The sequence below is a fragment of the Hypanus sabinus genome, chromosome 9 (assembly GCF_030144855.1).
Source record: "Hypanus sabinus isolate sHypSab1 chromosome 9, sHypSab1.hap1, whole genome shotgun sequence".
NCBI lineage: Eukaryota > Metazoa > Chordata > Chondrichthyes > Myliobatiformes > Dasyatidae > Hypanus > Hypanus sabinus.
The window spans coordinates 110301208-110320514 of record NC_082714.1 but is presented as its reverse complement, the minus strand read 5'-3'; the positions used below and the strand labels follow the sequence as shown (position 1 = coordinate 110320514).

Here is a 19307-nt window from a genome sequence, read left to right as displayed (position 1 = left end):
AAGAACCTTTATTCTTAAATCCCCTTTAAAACTCCTTCCTCCCAGCTTCCACCTATGCTCTCGTTTTTATATCCCTACCACAGGAAAAAAAAAATCTGAGTACCTGCCCCTTACAACTTTACAACTCCAGCAGGTCAGTCTTAGTCTCCTTTTAATCTCTCTTCCCCCCCCCCCCACCCCATAACGGAAGTTCTCCAATCCAGGCAAATGCCTTGGTAAATCTGCTCTGCACTCTATCTAGTACAACCACATCCTTTCGATAAGGTGGTGATCAGTACTGTACACTCACTCCAAGTGCATCTTAACCAGTGTTCTGTTAAGTTGTACCGTGATATCTCAACTTTTTTTTTAATTCTATGGTGTGACCTATGAAGCAAGCATACCATATACCTTCTTAATTATCCTATCCACTTATACTGCCACTTTAAGGGAATTCTGGACTTGGACTCCTAAGTCTCTGTCTCACTCTGCTCAACTTTCCACCTGATTTTTATCCTGCTGCAGCCTGACACACTTTCTCACATTCCACAACACAACTGCTTTCTGTGTTATCTGCACACTAATAATTATATTCATACCTCCTATATTTACAGTACTGTGCAAAAGTATTAGGCATATGTAAAAAAAATTCTGTAAAGCAAAAAAGGCTGTCAAAAATAAAGAAAAGTTTCTAAATATCAAACAATTTACAATAATGAGCCATAAACTGTATCCCTTTATATAACTACTTGAAAGGTACAGAATTATGGTCCCTGCTTCCTATGTGTTCTCCCAGCAACACTTCCATCTGCTCAGTTTCATTTCCTAAGATCAGGACACACTGCCATGTCCAGCAGAAGATCCCACATATTGTGTCAATGCTGGTTGTGTATATGTGTATCTGTACATGCACTGAAAATGCTGTCTGAAAGATCCAGCTGCCTGTGTTAATTAGTCTGTATGGGAGACCCGACTGACTGTCTGTCAGCATTCCATCAGAAATTGTTAAAACCACTCAGTAGGTCAAGCAAAATAAATGGGAACGAACTAAAAAGTGATAAATAAGCATGTTTGAGTTGCATAGATGGTGGAGAAAAGAGGAAATGCCTGTGAGAAAGAATACACCAAAATAAGTGTGTGTGGGACGGAATGGTGGGGGGTGGGGGGAAGCATTCACTCCCTAAATCTTCCTACCTCTATAGTTCAGGGTAGGCCCTTACAGCCGTCCCAACCACACCATCCCAGCAACTACTGAAAAACCTGATTAACCCTAACTTAATCATAGAACAATTTACAAAGACTAATTAACCCACCCAGTATGTCTTTGGATAGTGGGAGGAAACCTTCCCTCAATCGCATCTCTTTGCTCAAACATTTGGTCATTTATCCTCGTATTTCCTCAGCAGTTATACTCTTTTGTTAATGTCCTTCTGAATTAACTATGGATAATTAAAGTTGATCTATAAATGAACACATTTCTTCTACAGGAGATAAGGTATTTTACCTCCTATTAAGTAGGGGTTCTCAATGTAGCGTTGAACAACATAACTTTCTACTGTAGCTTCATCTTTCGAGTCATCTGCACGACTCCCATCCTAGAAGATACAAGGATCAGCTTGAGAAAATTTATACTGGTGATTCAGAGAAATATCCATCTTTGAGGTCACTGACTAGGTTGAGACAGGATGAGGAGGTTTGGCAATTTTTGACCACAGCCTTTGGCAATGATGTCTTGAATTGTATGTTCTGAGGAGAGCAGTAGCTAACCTGGAGCCTTTTTTATCCTGGCAGATAAGAGGTGTGAGGGTTGCAGTATCCTCCAGTTCTGCCTCTGACTTCCATTGTAGCCTTTAATTTGCTCATGAAATATAGACTCAGTGGTCACTTTATTAAGTACACCTGCACATCTCCTCATTAATGTAAATATTTCACCTGGCAATCACGTGGCAGCAACACAATGTATGAAACCATAGAAAGTTCAGCTGTTGTTCAGAGGAAATCATCAAAATGGTTGGTGCCAGACTGGGTGGTTTGAATATCTTAGAAACTGCTGATCTCCTGGAATTTTCGTGCTCAACAGTCTCTAGAGTTTACAGAGAATGGTGCAAAAGACAGAAAACATCCAGTTAGCAGCAGTTCTGTGGGTAAAAAAGTCTTGTTAATGAGAGAGGTCAGAGGAGAATGGCCAGACTAGTTCATGCTGACAGGAAAGTAACAATAACTCAATTGCAAGGCATCTGATTTGACAAGACCTTAAAGAATAATGAGGTCCGCTGAGAGGATCATCAGAGTCTCTCTTCCACTGATCCAAGATATTTATCAGGAGCTCTGCATATGCATACCCTCCCTTAGCATTGTCAAGGATCCCTCCCATCCATCCCACAGCCTCTTTGACCTGCTACCATCAGAAAGCAAGTATCATAGCATTAGGAAAAGGGCTGTAAGGATGGAAAACAACTTCTACCTGCAAGTTATGAGACTACTGAACTCCCTGCCACCACCTAGGTCTCATCGCACATGAAGCCCAGTAGTGTTATATGGTTTACTTTTTAAACTTGTGTCATAAATGCACTTTATGCTAAATATCAATTTTATTATTTATTAATTTATTTTAATAATACTAACAACGTGAGTTATATGTACTGCATTGTGCACCTTGGTCTGGAGGAACATTGTTTTGTTTGGCAGTATGCATGCATACAGTTGAGTGAAAATAAACTTGAACTTATTAAACTGGAAACAACTAAACAATACAACAGCGGTTTGCAGAAGAGCATCTCTCACAACACATTACACCTTGAAGGGGATAGGTTGCAGCAGCAGACCACAAACATATAGGAAGTACCTAACAAAGTGGCCATTGAGTGTAGATTGGCAATTGTCTTTGACACAGTGTAAATTCCAATGGACAAGTAATCCCAAAGCAACAACTTTAAAACCCCTCTTTGGGAAATTGGTTCAGTGATTGGGCTGCATTTTCCTGAGAAATATCAACAGTGTCACATTAACATTCATCCTACTTAATGTCTGGAGGTTAATGATACAGGGGAGTATGAATGCGCGTGTGTGTAAATGTGCATGTTTATGTCTTAATGGGAAAAATAGAATTTTCAAAGAAATGCATGCTAATGTCATTGGATTCCTCAGAACTCAGCAATGGAGTACCAATTTCCTTGACTCTTGTCCTCAACTTACTAACCCTAACCCATACGTGTTTGGAATATAGGAAACTGAAGCACTTAGAGGAAACCCGTGCAGACACAGAGAGAATGAACTCCATTCATGATCACTGGTGCTGTAAAGTGTTATGCTAACCGGTACAGAAAGCCTTGGTGTTGCATTTACTACGGTTGCATGAGAAAGTGCCATTTGAAGATCAGTGGGTGGCAACAGAAAAGTGCACAAGGGAGTCACAAAGACAATGGTCACTTCAAAATGCTGAAAAGGGAGGAAAAGATGTGCCTTGGAGTGAAAGCCCTTTGAAGATGGCAAAAATTGTGAAGGGTAATCCATTGGATGCAGAATGCGGTGGGATGGAAAGCCAGAATCAAGGCAAACTCAATACTCCTTCAGGAAGGAGAGAGGTGTAATAAGAGGATATACACGAAATGCATTCAAAAGCTTTCTTATTTCAGGTTTCCAATCTCTGTAGTTTTTGATTATCAAACATTGCAAGTTGTCAGGTGTATTCTTTTGTTCTATCCTAACCACAGGCCTTTCACCCATTATATGGGAATACCAGTTTAACGAATTGTTAGAGGAGAGTAGTACCTTTCTCCATTCCATGATATCTTTGAGTCTTCGGAAAAGAAAGATACCTTTTCCCTGTGACCTTGCAACCTAAAACGAAAAGGATTTCATGTAATGAGCAAAACTAAAATATACAATTCCTACCACTTGCCTGAATGATAGAATACATTAACACATGACACATTGCCAGAAATTCAGTGGCTGATTTGCTGGAAATTGAGGGGTTGACTGAATTGGAAGGCTCATTGTTCTACTGTGAAACTCATTTTATCACTAATTTCTTAGCTTTGCTCACAACATTGAATAACCATTCACTCAATCTAGAAATGTCAGTTGTTATCTATTCATATTTGTTGAACGTTTAATACCTACTGTCTGGGCACTTGGTGATATGCAATACTCACTGTTTTGTGTGTATATATATATGGTTCAAAACTGAAAGATGGATGTTGTAATGCCAATAGTTGGAAGTGTGAACAGGGATCGATTAAGCAGAAAATGGGATATGTGGCTTCTTGGTCTGCTTTTCCTCACCGGTTTCATAATCCATGTGATTCCTGGGTTTTTCTTGAACTCTTCCACAAACAGATGGTACTCAACAGGCAGCTCAAATGTCTTTGGAAAGAAGTCACATTTAGCCGCCTCTAGCTTCCCATGCTCACGCTCCAGCTGTTTGCGAAACCTCTTCAGGTTTTTCACCATGAAATTTTTTCGTGTCAGCTTCCATTTGAGGAAAGAGAAAAAATGTAATCTAGATCTCAGTTTATGAACAGTGAATTGTCACACAAATGGAGACGAAGTAACAATTTACCATTGCACATTCTTTTTAACTGTGAGAGAGATCATGTTTAGTCAGCTGGGAGGCTGTCATAGTTAGAAGGTTTGTACAGAACTTCTGATAGTATGAAGGATAAATACCAGTGCTGACCAAACCACCTGTTTCTTTCTCATTTATGTAAAAATCATTCTTCAGAATGAAACAATTAGCATTGCTTCATGGATCACTTTGTCGAGCACCTCTGCACCATCTGCCACAAGTGGGGCTTCGTGGTGGCCAAACATTTAAATTCAGATTTCCATTTCCATTCTGACGTGTCAGTCCATACACCTTCACCTTGTATCCCATCTGGGTAGCCTCCAAACTGATAGCATGAATATTGATATCTCCTAAACAAATTCCACCCCCCCAACTTTCCTCTATTCCCCGCTCTCCTCCTATCAGATTTCTTCTTCTCCAGCCTTTGACCTTAACAGCTAGCCTCCTTCCCCTCCCCCCACTTTTTATTTTGGCATCTTTCCCCTTCCTTCTCAGCCCTGAAGAGCCTCAGCCTGAAACATCCACTGTCTGTTCATTTCCAAGGATGCTTCTTGACCTATTGAGTTCCTCCAGCATGCATTTATTTATTTATTTATTTGTTTATTGAGCTACAGAGCGGAATAGGCCCTTCTGACTCTTTGACCCATGCCACCCAGAAAACTCTGATTTAATCCTAGCCTAATCATGGGACAATTTACAATGACCAATTAACCTACCAATTTTGTATGTGCAGCTTTGGATTTCCAGCATCTGCAGAATTTCTCATATTTATCATTTATGCTGTATCTTTAAGATGATGAAATGTTCAATATATAGCACTGAAAGTAAGATAAAAGTTTTACAACAAGCCACATAATGAACTATCATGAATGATGACCAAAAACTTAGTAAGGAAGTGACAGGTTCCGATGAAGGGCTTTCAACATGAAATATAGACTTCTTCTCTAACCATCAATGTGGCCAGACCTGGTGAATATTCTAAGCATTTTCTGTACTTATTTTAGATTTTTAGTCTCTGTAGTTTTTTATTTTTTTTCTCTTTCAAACCTTACCACACAGATCAATGGGTCCTAGGTATTTATCAGCATTTAATCCCATTCATTTATCCACTTTTTAAAAACTAATGGTAATTTATCTCAGCTTCCCTACTCCAATCCTGCTATGCCTGCCTTAACAATATATTAAATTCTTTGAATATAATGCTTCATTGTTACCCTTGATTGTTACTCGTTAAAGTCAACCTTTGGTACTGCAGTCATTGGGCACTGGTTTGATAGAACTCTCGGAAATGGATGAAAATCAAAAATTATCAGATTGCCAGCATCGATAACAAAAACAGAAAGTGCTGGAAACTCAGCAAGTCAGGTAATATCTGTGGAAGGAGAAACACTTCAGTTCTGACAAAAGGTCATAGAGTCAACACATTGACTGTTTCTTTCCTCACAGATACTGTCTGATCTGTTGAGTTTTTCCAGCATTTTTGTTTTTGCTACTAATTTATATTTCCAGATACCACAAACTGAGTCAGTTGATAATAACCTGAATCAACCAGTTTTAGCTGATAACCTAATTAACTGAGAAATGGCAGGCCACTTTCATACCACTGCAAATGAAAACTACAAGGTTATAACAGAGAACAAATTAAATTAATAAATACTTAAAATAATCTTCTTACTCAAAATCCACATTTTTGTGGGCACAGCATACCTTGCTATAACACAGGATGAAAAAAAAATAGAAAATCTAAAGTAGTTCTAAATGATAGGAGATTGAAAGGTGTTTGTGTTCTGAAGACCCAGGTACTCTTGAATCATTGAAGTTAATGTGCAAATACACTAAGCAATTAGGAAAGCAATGGTCTTTTGGGCTTAATTGCAAAAAAATGTGAGTATATATATTCTACTAGACTTGGAATACAATGTACAGCTCTGATTTCCCCAAATCAGGAAGGATACATTACCAATGTCCTTTGTCAGCTGAGCAGGAAGTTATACCACATCTGGTTCCTACAGGCATATTACACATGCACATGCATATTAGAAAAAGTTAGGCACATCCTCTCTCATCTTAAAAACTGGCACATTGAAGAAACTTGGCTTGTTTAGCTCCACCAATACTTAACCTCCTTACTCCAACAATCCCTAATGTCTCCAGCAGTTAGGTCTTTTCCAATATATCAAAAACACATAATAAATTCTTATTACCGTAAGATACGTCTTTTGGGAGAGTCTGAAGTACGATCTAATACTGATTTTCCTATCTCTCATAAGCATGGAAATGATTCTCTTAATGGTCTGTATAATCCAGTTTGCTCTGGTGAAGTTTTCCACCATACCTGTGGGAGGCAGGAGTTCCACTTTCATACCTCATAGTGATTGCGAAAGTGACAGATGCGAACATGCTCATCCATGTACGTGTAGCCAAAGTTCTCTCGCAGCCAACTGGTGTCACACCAGTAAAAGTCCCATTCACCTTCACTGTCAACAAAGGAGAACTCAATGACAAACAGGATATAAACACACAGCAGACAAAAAGCATACAAATCAAAAACACCATTCAATGCCACCAAATACAGTCACATCACAGGTCACCATGTGTCTGTTTCTTTAAACAAGCCAGGGAACAGATTCATAATCAGAGTTCAGAATCCAGATAACTTTATCCTGACAGCGTTATTTTTTTCATTGTTAGGGTTCATCCTTCAAATTTCCACCTAGAATTGGTTTTAAGCTCAGGAACAATGAATTTTTCCTTGGTTAAGAAGCAGCTTGAAATGGGATTTTAAATGGCAGGGATACGGAAGGGCATGTTTTTTTTTAAGTGAAACATAACCACTGGATCTCAACAAGAAGGACATGCACCACATGCTAACTTTATAAAGTTTATACTCAGTTCTAATAACCATGGTGGCATACAGAGCAATGCATTCATTTGTCATTCATTTCAGTAATTCATAGGGAATGATTAGAATAGTATTAAATGACTTATTTCTTTTCTTAAAAGCTTCTGGTCAAAGCTGTGGCTGGCCTAGTCATCCTCACCTTTTAATTGTGCACAACTACAAGAATGGAGAGAGGACACACAGAAGAGCACAAATTGTTGGGAGGAGGAGGGGCAAGTTCTCACAGCAGGTTAGTTAATTTATAAATAGATTTTTAAGGAAGTGGGTGTTTAGTAATGAGTGTTATTAATAGTTAATTCATCTGAACAGCATTGAAGAGATTATCACTGAAATCTGCCAATTTCTACCATCACTTTTGTGTCCTCAGTATACTCATCTTGACAACATGTGAATTACATCATTAGATGTTCCTAATATATTCTTAGGGGGCATTTTAACATTCTGGGGATGTCAAGATGACTGTGGCTCTTGTAAATATCTGCTTAAGATGTTAGCAATATCTTCTAGCTTGCGGTGCATTGATTCATAAGTAACCTCATTGTTGTTGCCTATACACAGACTAAAGGCGTCAACTCATTTCCTCCTCCAAGAGGAGTGTATGTGAGGGTTACACAGATTAAGGGCTTCCACATATTACAAGTTGATCACTAACTTCATACATTATTTTGCTTGTATCACAACAGCTCAGCCCTACCCAGAATGTGAAGCGGATTTTACTCTCCAATACCAACTGCTTGCTACCACCCATGCAAACACCTGCTATGTTGGTAGTAAGCAACAGTACCTCATTTTATACCTGTCCTCCAAACTAGATGTGCCTGAATCACAAAATGGGTTGTTGATGGTTACATTTTTTAGATAATTTCTGGGGTGTAAGGCTAAGAATATATTTGGGATATCTAGAGATGTAACCATATTACTTTTCTTAAACCAAGAAACCCATGTGGTGACTAGAAGTACAGTTGGTTGCAATGTTGAACCAACTGTAGATTTGTGCTCTGTCCACACTAGCCAGATACATGCCATTTTAAGTCTTCCCATTCTCATTCTGGCCTATCTGTCCTCAGTCTTCTCCACTGCTACACAGAGACCAAAACCAAATTGGAGAAATAGCATCTCATATTCTACTTGGGTAGCTTACAGCCAAATGGTATTAACACTGAATTTTCCAATTTCAGGTAACTCAAAATCTTCCACACATAATAATTGGAACATCTAATCATTTTCTCCCTTTGTTCTTCCATCCCATTTCCTCTGTTCTAAAGCGAGTTCTTGTATTCTGTGGCTGTGCTCTTTGGTTCTAGACACCCTACTATTGGAAACATCCTCTCAGCATCCACCCTATCTATGCCTTTCAATATTCAATAAGTTTCAATGAGATTCTCCTCCCCCCCCCCCATTGTTCTAAACTCCAACAAGTACAGGCCCAGAGTCATTAAATGCTCCTCAAACATTAACCCTTTCATTCCCAGGATCATTCTCATGAACCTCCTTTGGATCCACCCCAATGCCAGCACAACCTTTCTTAGGTAAGGGGCCCAAAACCGCTCATAATACTCCAAAGTGCATCTAAGAAATACCTTATAAAGTCTAGAAACACCTAAAAGAAACTACATGGAACTGAGAAATCAGCTGCTGCGCAGGTTGACAGTGTTGTTAAGAAGGGATAGGGTGCATTGGCATTCATCAACCGTGGAATTGAGTTCCAGAGCAGTGAGGTAACGTTACAGCTATACAAGACCTTGGTCAGACCCCACTTGGAGTACTGTGTTCAATTCTGGTCACCTCACTATAGGAAGGATGTGGATACTACAGAAAGAGTGCAGAGGAGATTTACAAGGATGTTGCCTGGATTGGAGAGTGTACCTTATGAGAAAAGGTGGAGTGAACCTGGCTTTTTCTCCTTAGAGTGACAGAGGACAAGAGGTGACTTGATAGACGTGTAAAAGATGATGAGAGGCATTGATCATGTGGATAGCCGGAGGCTTTTTCCCAGGGTTGAAATGGCTAATACGAGGGGGCATAGTTTTAAGGTTCTTGGAAGTAGGTACAAGGGGATGTCAGAGGTAAGTAGGTGCAGGGAATGCACTGCTAGTGAAGATGGTAGAGGCGGATACATTAGGATCTTTTAAGAGACTCTTAGATAGGTACATGGAGCACAGAGAAATAGAGGGCTATGGGGTAGGATAATTCTAGGCAGATTTGGGAGTAGGTTACATGGTCGGCACAACATTATGGGCTGAAGGGCCTATAACGTACTGTAGATTTCTATATTATAAAAGACTGTTGGGCTCTACAAATGGGCTGATGCAGATGTCTGCTCAGTCCATGCCATCTCAGGCTGCAGGATCAGATGGCACCCCAGGGTGATTACTCAGAATGTGCGCAGCACAACTGGCAGGTACGTTTACAGACATTCTTAATCTCTCCCTCTCTCAGTGTAGAGTGCCCTCCTGCTTCAAATTATGGTGACTTCATAGAAGTGTATAAGATGATAAAAGGCATAGATAAGAGTGGACAGCTATCATCTTTTTCCCTGGGCAACAATGGCTAATACTAGAGGACATACTTTTAAGGTGATTACAATCAAGTATAAGGAACATGTCAGAGGTAGTTTTTTTTTAAAAAGAAAAAGACTGTATGGAATGCACTGAAGGTGGTAGAGGCAGATACTTCAGGTGCATTCAAGAAACACTGAGACAAGCACGTAGATGAAAGAAAAGTGAAGGGGCATGTGGGATGGAAGATTGATATTAGAGTAGGTTAAAAGTTGGCACAACATCGTGGAACCTGTACTGTTCTGTGGTCTGTGTAAGTGTGATTGTCAACTTCAGGTTCTTTGCTACATTCTGCTATTACTTATCATCTCTTTCAAAAAAGCAAGTACCTTTGAGTGATATGACAGTCAGGACTGAATAAATACCAATGTAAAATCCAAGTCATGTATGTGAGGGTGAGAAATGAGCTGAATGGTCATATCCATTCATAACTGAGGGAGTCCAAATAGAGGTGTGATGAAGAGTGGACAATGTTAATGGTGCAGTTGATTGAATACCCCACTTGATAACTTGTCATATGGTTAAATTTCTTACTGCGCTACGGTGCACATTTGATAAGCAACTGTGTCCTATCCTGCTGCTACTTCCTACTAGAGGGCCTCCAGTTATGTGGCCTCACTCCTTCCTAACTCTTCACCAAGGCTCCCAATAAGCATGGTCCATACATTCCCATATATACAGCTGGACTCAATACCTCACAGCATAGATACAGCTTGCAGACTGTGGCTCACTAGCAATGTCAATTACAATGTACTCCTTGGAATGCAGAAGATCGAGGGGAGATTTGATAGCAGTACACAAAATTATGAGGGATAAATGCAAGCAGGCTTCTCCACTGAGGTTTGGTTGGTCTACAATTAGAGATCATGGGTTAAGAGTGACAGGTGAAAAATTTCAGGGGAACATGAGGAGAAACTTCTTCACTCAGAGGGTTATGAGAGTGCGGAACAAGCTGCCATCGCAAGTGGTATATACAAGCTTGATTAAGATAAGTTTGGATAGGTACATGGATGGTAGGGTATTGAGGGCTATGGTTCTGGTGCAGGTCGATGGGAGTAAGCAGCTTAAATGGTTCTGCTTGGACTAGATGGGCCAAAAGGCCTATTTCTGTGTTGTACTTTTCTATGACTATATCCAAAAACAGCAGGCTTTTTTTAAATAATGCCTGACCACTAATGACGCATACATCCAACAGCATGGGTAGAATTAGTTGCTAGTGGCAACAGGTAACCCATACTTAACATGTTGCTTGCAACAGAATGAATGAGTGCTACCTTGTCATACACAGTAATCCATATACAGGCCACCCTCACATTATGACATTTCAGGTAATGGAAATTCACACTTACAGGATTCACAAATTACCAAACAATCTGTGAATCAGAATAAACATTCACTATTAAAAAAATTATGTGAAGAGTAGTAAACAAGTAAGCCAATTTTTCCCTGACTCACATTTTTGTAACATATGACACAGTTTCACATTCCTGGAAATTATGATAGGCCATTTCTAGAAATGCAAACCTAATCTAACACCAGGGTTGCCTGTATAGGTATTTTGATCTTATCCTGTTTAACAACCATAAGGTTTTGATAGGCAAGTATAAGGCATTAGTTAAATCAGTAATGACTTAATCAAACGAAAGAGCAAGCAAAACAAAAACTGAAGAAAAACAAAGGAACTCTCTTCAGAAACCTATACACTATTCAAATGGTCATTATTACCTAGCTCTTTTTTAAACTCACAACTGTACCTCACTGACTTTAAAGCCTTCACTGAGCCTATGAAAACTGCCATAAGTATTCTTTCTTTTAAATGGAGTATAGAACACAGAAAGGTAGAACACAAAAATATACTGGTTAGCCCAGAACGTTGAACCCAATTAATTAAGCAAGCTAATGACACCTAATCTCTTCTGCCTGCATGTGGTCTATGTAAAAATAAGAGAGTTGCTTAGGCTTCAGAGACTTACAGAGTTCAAAGATTCTGCATCTGCTACAGAAAGCAGATTTTTGGGAGAAGATTACATCCTTTCCTCTAACCTAGCAACTTATTCAGACCTGGACTAATGATTCCGTGCTTTTTATCCTATCCTGGGTCCTTTATGATCTGCAAAGGTTTCTCAGAACAGAAAGGCTGCCACAAACTTACACCCAATTAATGTTATTCTCAGCTCACTTCTCTCATCCCACCACAAATTCTCTGATCCAGCAATTAGAGGGTACTCACTCCTTAACTTCAACCCATCCAGGTCGCTGCCGAAGAACATCCAGGATGGTATTTGTCAAAACACATTTGAATCGTATGATGTTACGTTGCTCCCTACAAGTGAGAAATACTATTACTGTCCAAAGAAAATTTGAGTCTAGCATTACAACCCAGTACTCAAGATGCAAATTACTGAACCACCCAAATGTACAGGGGGAGAAACAGAGAGAGAAGGAAAAGGGAAAAAGATGCTGGAAAGCAGAGTGATAGAGTGGGGAGAAAGTGTTGATTGGTGGAGGAGATGGGAAAGAAAAGAGAGAAATGTATAAATCACTAGGCCTGGATGAAATCTATCCCAATTTATGCTGTTAAATATGAGAAGAAGTGAGTCTCTGTCCTGTCAGAAGACTGAAAGATGGCTAGTGTTGTACCATTGTTGATAATGGAAACAGGCGGGATAAACAATTCAGAGTGGTTAAGCTTTAGTAGTGGGAGATTATTGGAATCCAGTTCAAGAGAGAGTAGTAAGCCTTGAGTTAGAGATATGAACTGAGGACAGTCAGCACGGGAAGACTGATTCTGGCTAACTTGAATGTATTTTCTTAGAATGTAACAAGTGCAACACATATGTTTAATGTAGTTTGTCAAGAATTTAATAAGGCTTTTGAAAAAGTCCTACATGGCAGGTAGGTCAAAAATGTGAAACCCAAGGGAGAGTGAAAAATTAGATCCAGTATTGATTTACTGGCAGCAAAGGGCAACAGTTAAGACCACTTCCAGTGAAGTTCGATCAGACTGAGAACTTGCTTTATGTTATAGGTATCACTGATTTAGACTTAAATGTACAGGGACATGATGAAGAAGTTTGTAGATTATATAAAAGCTGATAGCATAATTCGCAGTAGAATGGAACATTTTATTTCAGGAAAATAGAGATAACCTGGCCAACAGGCAGAAAAGTGGCAAATAGAATTTAAATCAAAAAGTGGTGAATTGTAATTTGGGAGGTGCAACAAAGCAAGGGAATAACACAATAAATGGAAGAATGCTGAGTGAAGTGAAAAAGGGCCTTTGTAAAATTTCTCTAGAAATCCATAAAAGCAGCAAGACAGATCAATAAGATCGTTTATAAAGACATGCTATCCGATATTAGCAGAGGCACAGAATACAAGAGAAGTCATGTTGTGCTAGAACTGCATACAACATTTGGTCACAGTTGGAGCTACACGCTTGCAGGAACTGGAAAACTGCAGCTATGATGCAAGATTAGTTAAACGAAGATTGCTCGCCTCAGAATAGGGTATCTATGAAATTATAAGGGGTAAAGGTTGAGTAATTGGGAAGGACATATTCTTAACAAAAGGGTCAAAAACTTGGGGACATGAATTAAAAGTAACCAGTTGAAGGATTAGGGGGATAATGGGGAAAATGGGCTGTAGGTATCTGGAACACCTACATTATACTTCTGTTTATTAATTACAGCCCAGCGTTCAACACCATCACATCCTCATACTAATCATCAAGATCCAAAACCTGGGCCTCTGTACCTCCCTCTGCAACAGGGTCTTTGCCTTCCTTATCAGGAGACCACTGTCAGTGCGGATTGGAAATAACACCTCCTCCTCAATTGTGATTAACACTGGCGCACCTTAAGGATACATGATTAACCCACTGTTCTACTCTCTCTACACCCATGACTACATGGCTCGTTACAGCTCAAACACCATCTATAAATTTGCTGATGACACAACTATTGCTAGCAGAATTTCAGATGGTGACAAGGAAGCATACAGGAGTGAGATAAATCAAATGTTGGGTGGTGTAGCAACAACAACCTTGCACTCCATGTCAGTAAGACCAAGGAAAAGATTGTGGACTTCAGGAAGGAGAAGTTGAGGGAACACACACCAGTCCTCAGAGCGATCAACAGTGGAAAGGGTGAGCAGTTTCAGTTCCTGATATCTCTGAGAATCTATCTTGGGCCCAACATTTTGTTACAATTACAAAGAAGGTACAACAGCAGCTATATCTCATTAGGAGTTTGAGGAGATTTGGTACGTCACCAAAGACTAACAAAGTTTTACAGATATGCCATGAAGTGCATTCTAACTGGTTGCATCGCCATCTTGTATGGAGGGGCCACTGCACAGGATTGGTAAAAACTGCAGAAAGATGCAAACACAGCCAGCTCCATCTTGGGCATTAGTCTCCCCAGCATCGAGGACATCTTCAAAATGTAATGCCTCAAAAAGGCAGCACCTATCATTAAGGACCCTCTTCACCCAAGACATGCCCCTTCTCATTGCTACCATCATGAAGGATATACAAGACACACAGTGCTTTAGTTACAGCTTCTTTCCTTCTCCCATCAGATTTCTGAATGGACAATGAACCCACGTACACTACATCACTATTTGTTTTTCCCCCTCTCTTTTAATTTACTAATGTCTTATTGTAATTGATAGCGTTATTATTATGTGTTGCACAGTACTGCTGCTGGAAAACAAATTCAACAACATATGCCAATGATATTAAACTTGATTCTCATCTCATTGCCTGAAAGTGGGGTAAATCCTCATCATACTTAAACAGTACTTGGATGTGTGCTTGACCACAAGATGGTAGGCACAATTAAGCCATTTTTTTCAACCTGCATAGACACAATGGGTCAAATGGAAGCTTGAAACCAAATCTTTCATGATTCCATGATTCAGAGGGATAGGAGACAGAAAGTTCATTGAGTAGACTAAACAGACCATTCACTATTGAAGAAAACATGTCAACCCACCTTTGTTTCAGATTACCAAATGATCCTTTGTTCACAATGGTCTACAAATAAAGAAAGATCTGTCATTGCACCTTCAAAACCAGAAAGAAAATATAAAGAGGCATGTGAAGGGGTAAATAGGGAGTCGGCATAAGGGGTAAGGAGGCAAGGCATGGATGGAAAAGCTGGTGAGAGCCAGGAAGGAAATGGGGATAGAAAGGGAGGGATGAAAGAATAAGGGGTTTAGAAGGAAAGAGGGAAGAGAGATGTGTAGAGAGAAAGAGGGAAGGAAGAAAGTAGAGAGAGGAAAGCGAAAGAGGGTGTAGACGGAAGGAGGGAGGAAAGATATCGGTGTACGAGGGGGAAGAAGGGTTTGTAAAAGGAAGGGGTGTTGTAAAGGGAGGGAAGAGATGGTGCAGAGGGAGAGAGGGGAATGGGGAATGGGGAATGGGGAAGAGAACGTGTAGAAGGAAAAAGAGAAGGAAGAATGGGTGTGGAGGGACTATGGAGGGGCAGAAGATGATAGCGCAGAGGAAAGAGAGGAGAAATAAAGACCGTGACAGGACAGAATGGAAAGAGTAAGCGGTGGAGTGGAATGTGAGCGCTGACAAAGTACAGTGGAATATCCAGGAGTAAATTCCCACCTTGCTGCGGTTCATGGTGCCTCTCGCGTCGCTCCATCTCCATGGTAACGACGCACTGAGCCGCTCCTCTGCGCAGTGCATGAGCATTTGCGTAAAGAGGGACTGCTCCGAGAGGAATGCCTTGAGGCGAAGGGTCTGGGCCCGAAACGGCATCTCCCTAGAGATGCTGCCTGGCCTGCTGCGCTCCACCAGCATTTTGTGTGTGTGGCTTGAATTTCCAGCATCTGCAGATTTCCTCGTGAAGGCTTTGGGAGAGTTGGGCGGGATGGGCATCTGTGATTGGTGGGAAGCCTGGATGGAGACGCTGATTGGTGAAAAACCTGGATAGGGACATTGATTGGTGGGAAGCCTGGATGGAGACGCTGATTGGTGAAAAACCTGGATAGGGACATTGATTGGCGGGAAGCCTGGATGGAGACGCTGATTGGTGGGAAAGCTGGATAGGGACATTGATTGGGTGGAAGCCTGGATGGAGACGCTGATTGGTGGGAAAGCTGGCTAGGGACATTGATTGGCGGGAAGCCTGGATGGAGACGCTGATTGGTGAAAAACCTGGATAGGGACATTGATTGGTGGGAAGCCTGGATGGAGACGCTGATTGGTGAAAAACCTGGATAGGGACATTGATTGGTGGAAAGCCTGGATGGAGACGCTGATTGGTAGAAAAGCTAGATAGAGAGACTGATTGGTGGAACCCGACAGAACGGGTTCATCAGTGGGAATGAAGGTCACAATGGCCCTGTTTATTGCGTGCACGGAGTGTGAAGCGTTAAGTTCAGACTCATCTTGCTGTGCAAAAGGAGGGCGAGAATTGGATTAAATAGTGTAAATGAAATGGCGCAGTGTTGGATCATGTTGTGTAAAATGATGTTAGAGCATAGTACCGTGTAATGCGATGGGCGACGGTAGCGGATTGATCAGGTTGTGGAAAAATATAGTGGAAATTGTTTTATACTATTAACCGCAGCAATGTGGGATTTCTCCCAAATAATTCAACCCCACCTCCCCTTGACCAGAACAACTTTAGCTTCCAGTCTCCAATACGCCCGTTTCTCCTAGGTCGGAAGAGTGGGAAAGTGGATTCTTAATGTCCAACAAGATGGTACAGAATAGAATCATAATATGTCATGTGCCAGCGGTGGGATAACACCATGTAATGGAAGAATACAGAATAGGACTGCACTATGTAAGAGGCACCAGAGAAGTGGAAAACAAAACGAAAACAGAACGCTGGAAATACTCTGCAGCATTTGCAGAGAAGAATTAAATGTCCATAACTGCACTGCAGAATTCTCAATAAATGTAGGACCAGATATTTGTGTAGCAGAGCGTTGTACAGAATGGGAACAGACTGCAATACATTTTGTGCAAACCACTTCATCCCGTGTAATGGTTACAAAATGGAGTTACACTATATCACACAATAGTATTAAGTAGAACAGTGTAATAGAACAGTAAAGTATGATTTCTATTTTATAGCCATGGTACAATTACATGATACCGAGGAATGAAAGTTGTCTCTTTTTATATGCAATAACCATTGTACATCTGTCTTAGAATAACTGTGGGTTTTGTTGGTCTGGGCAAAAGTTCTGATAATGCTTCACTTTGCAAAGTAGTTCAGGATTTTGCAGAGACAAATGTTGGTATTTTTCAGTGTCTTAAGATGTCTTTTGTAGGTAGGAAATACAAGAGACTGCTAATGCAATCTGAGACTGGTGAGAGGAATCATTCTCAGTCCTGATGCAGGGTTTCAAAATGTCAGAGCTCCTTCCCTCCACAGATGCAGCTCATTTGCTGAATCCCTCCAGTGAATTGTTTGTTGCACCTACTGCAGTTGGTCCAGATGTTAGAAGAATATAAGAGACAGGATCATTGTAGACAATAAATTTTAGGCCAGGTCTGGGGTCTTGATTTTCAAAAACTGTTTTCTTCAATCAACAAAAGAGTATGCCACTGTACTGAAGGCAATGCAGCTCCACAATTTAGGTTCAGGTAACTTTCATTCTGCAGTTTAATCGCCATAGGTTGAACAATTTTCCATTAGTTCTGCAGATGAGCTACACGCTCATGGTTGGTTCTTTGGTGGTGTGATGTAATATAGTGGAGAGAAAGGCAGGGTGATGTGAGAGCTGGGATGGGATAGGTGGAAGAGGTAAAGGGCTGAAGAGGAAGGAACCTGGTAGGAGAATACAGTGGAATAAAGGGAGGAGGTGTTCATTTCCCCTTGTCGATGCTGCCTGACTTGCTGAGTCCCTCCAGCATTTTGTGTGTGTTGTTCAAGTTTCTAGCATCTGCAGAATCTCTTGTGTCTACTGTTTGACAAAGTCCATCTTGTGGTAATATCTGAGGGATTGACACCTATGTCTTTCTCTGTGGTAGGAGAGAAAGGTACAGAAAACTGTTGGGGAAATAATGCATTTTGTTTGATGCTGGTCTTCACTAAGATTAGTTGAGTGGTAGACCTGTTGGTTAATGTCATAGGGTGTATGCCTTTGTGGAACAAACATAAGCTAAGGGTGAATATGTGAGGCAGCTGAATTGGGGGAAAGTATTCCATGGCCCATCCTGAATGATATAATCAAATGCTTCAGTGAGGAATGATTGTGTTGGAGGGAGTAGACACTAAAGCGATTCTGGTTAAGGGGAGTGGGAGAGCTGAAATTTTTGGGAGAAAATTCCACCATGCTGTGACTCACAGTATAAAATACAGTAATCTTCAACATCTTTTCCACAACATGATCTAATTCTCTACTGTCTTAGGTATGATCCCATTCTCTGCCATAGTATTACACAGTTGATTCCATACTCTAACATCATTTTACACAATGTGGTCCCAAACTATGCCATTTTGTTTATATTTTATGATCCAATCCTCCCTTTTTTTCAAACAGTGGGGTTACAGTGGTAGGTGTTGAGGTTTCTAATTCTGATCAGACGGATGGTTTCATGAGCCACGCATCTGGGGAACAACACAGACAACAGCCATTGGCTGAGGACTACAGAGCAGCTTAGGCCACGTTGAGTCTAAGCAGCGTCTTTGAACTCATGTACGTGAAGCCAGGTAGAGAACATTTCTCAGTAACTTTACAAATTAGAGATTTTTTGAAACACAGACATGGAAAAAGTAGATAGCATCTCACTCTGGTAAACCCATCGTGCATATGTTTTTGAAGGCCAATTATGAATGAGAAAATCTGCAGAGGCTGGAAAATCCAAGCAGGACACACAAAATGCTGGAGGAACTCAGCAGGTTGGGCAGCATCTGTGGAAAAGAGTGTAGTCAACACTTCAGGCTGAGATCCTTCCTTAGGACTGGAAAAAAAAGATCAGGAGTCCAGAGTAAGAAAGAGCAGTGAGTACATTTTCTAATCATTGGTGTTCACCTAAAGGTTGTAGCAGGGGGAATATATGTCATTAAATACCAGGACAAAACATTGAAACCTCCACAATGTAGAAGGTTATTCTAGCACAATAGTAAGTTGCCATAAAACCATAAAACATAGGAACAGAATTAGTCTGTTCGGCCCATTTAGTCTGCTCTGCCATTCGACCATGGCTAATTTATTATCCCTCTCAAGCCAATTCTCCCGCCTTCTCCCTGTAACTTTTGACACCCTTACTAATCAAGAACCTATCAACCTCCTCTTTACAGGCAATAAAAACACAAACAGTTTTTTA

The 19307-nt window shown here is 40.6% G+C and overlaps 1 protein-coding gene across 4 annotated transcripts in view; it reads right to left on the bottom strand.

Annotated features, from left to right (window-relative positions):
• Positions 1 to 15883, bottom strand: part of ttll9 (tubulin tyrosine ligase-like family, member 9) — a 49439-nt gene extending 33556 nt beyond the window's left edge. For 2 of the 4 annotated variants that reach the window (XM_059980414.1, XM_059980415.1), the window contains exons 1-7: positions 15627 to 15883; positions 15004 to 15044; positions 12237 to 12329; positions 6912 to 7023; positions 4264 to 4449; positions 3751 to 3819; positions 1484 to 1574 (exon numbers count right to left, since the gene is read on the bottom strand). In XM_059980414.1, the coding sequence (XP_059836397.1) occupies positions 1484 to 1574; positions 3751 to 3819; positions 4264 to 4449; positions 6912 to 7023; positions 12237 to 12329; positions 15004 to 15044; positions 15627 to 15821 (787 nt within the window). In that variant the 5' untranslated portion in view covers positions 15822 to 15883. The remainder of the gene's footprint in view (positions 1 to 1483; positions 1575 to 3750; positions 3820 to 4263; positions 4450 to 6911; positions 7024 to 12236; positions 12330 to 15003; positions 15045 to 15626) is intronic. The other 2 variants (XM_059980417.1, XM_059980416.1) reach the window with 2 other exon arrangements.
• Between the last annotated feature and the right edge of the window lie 3424 nt (positions 15884 to 19307).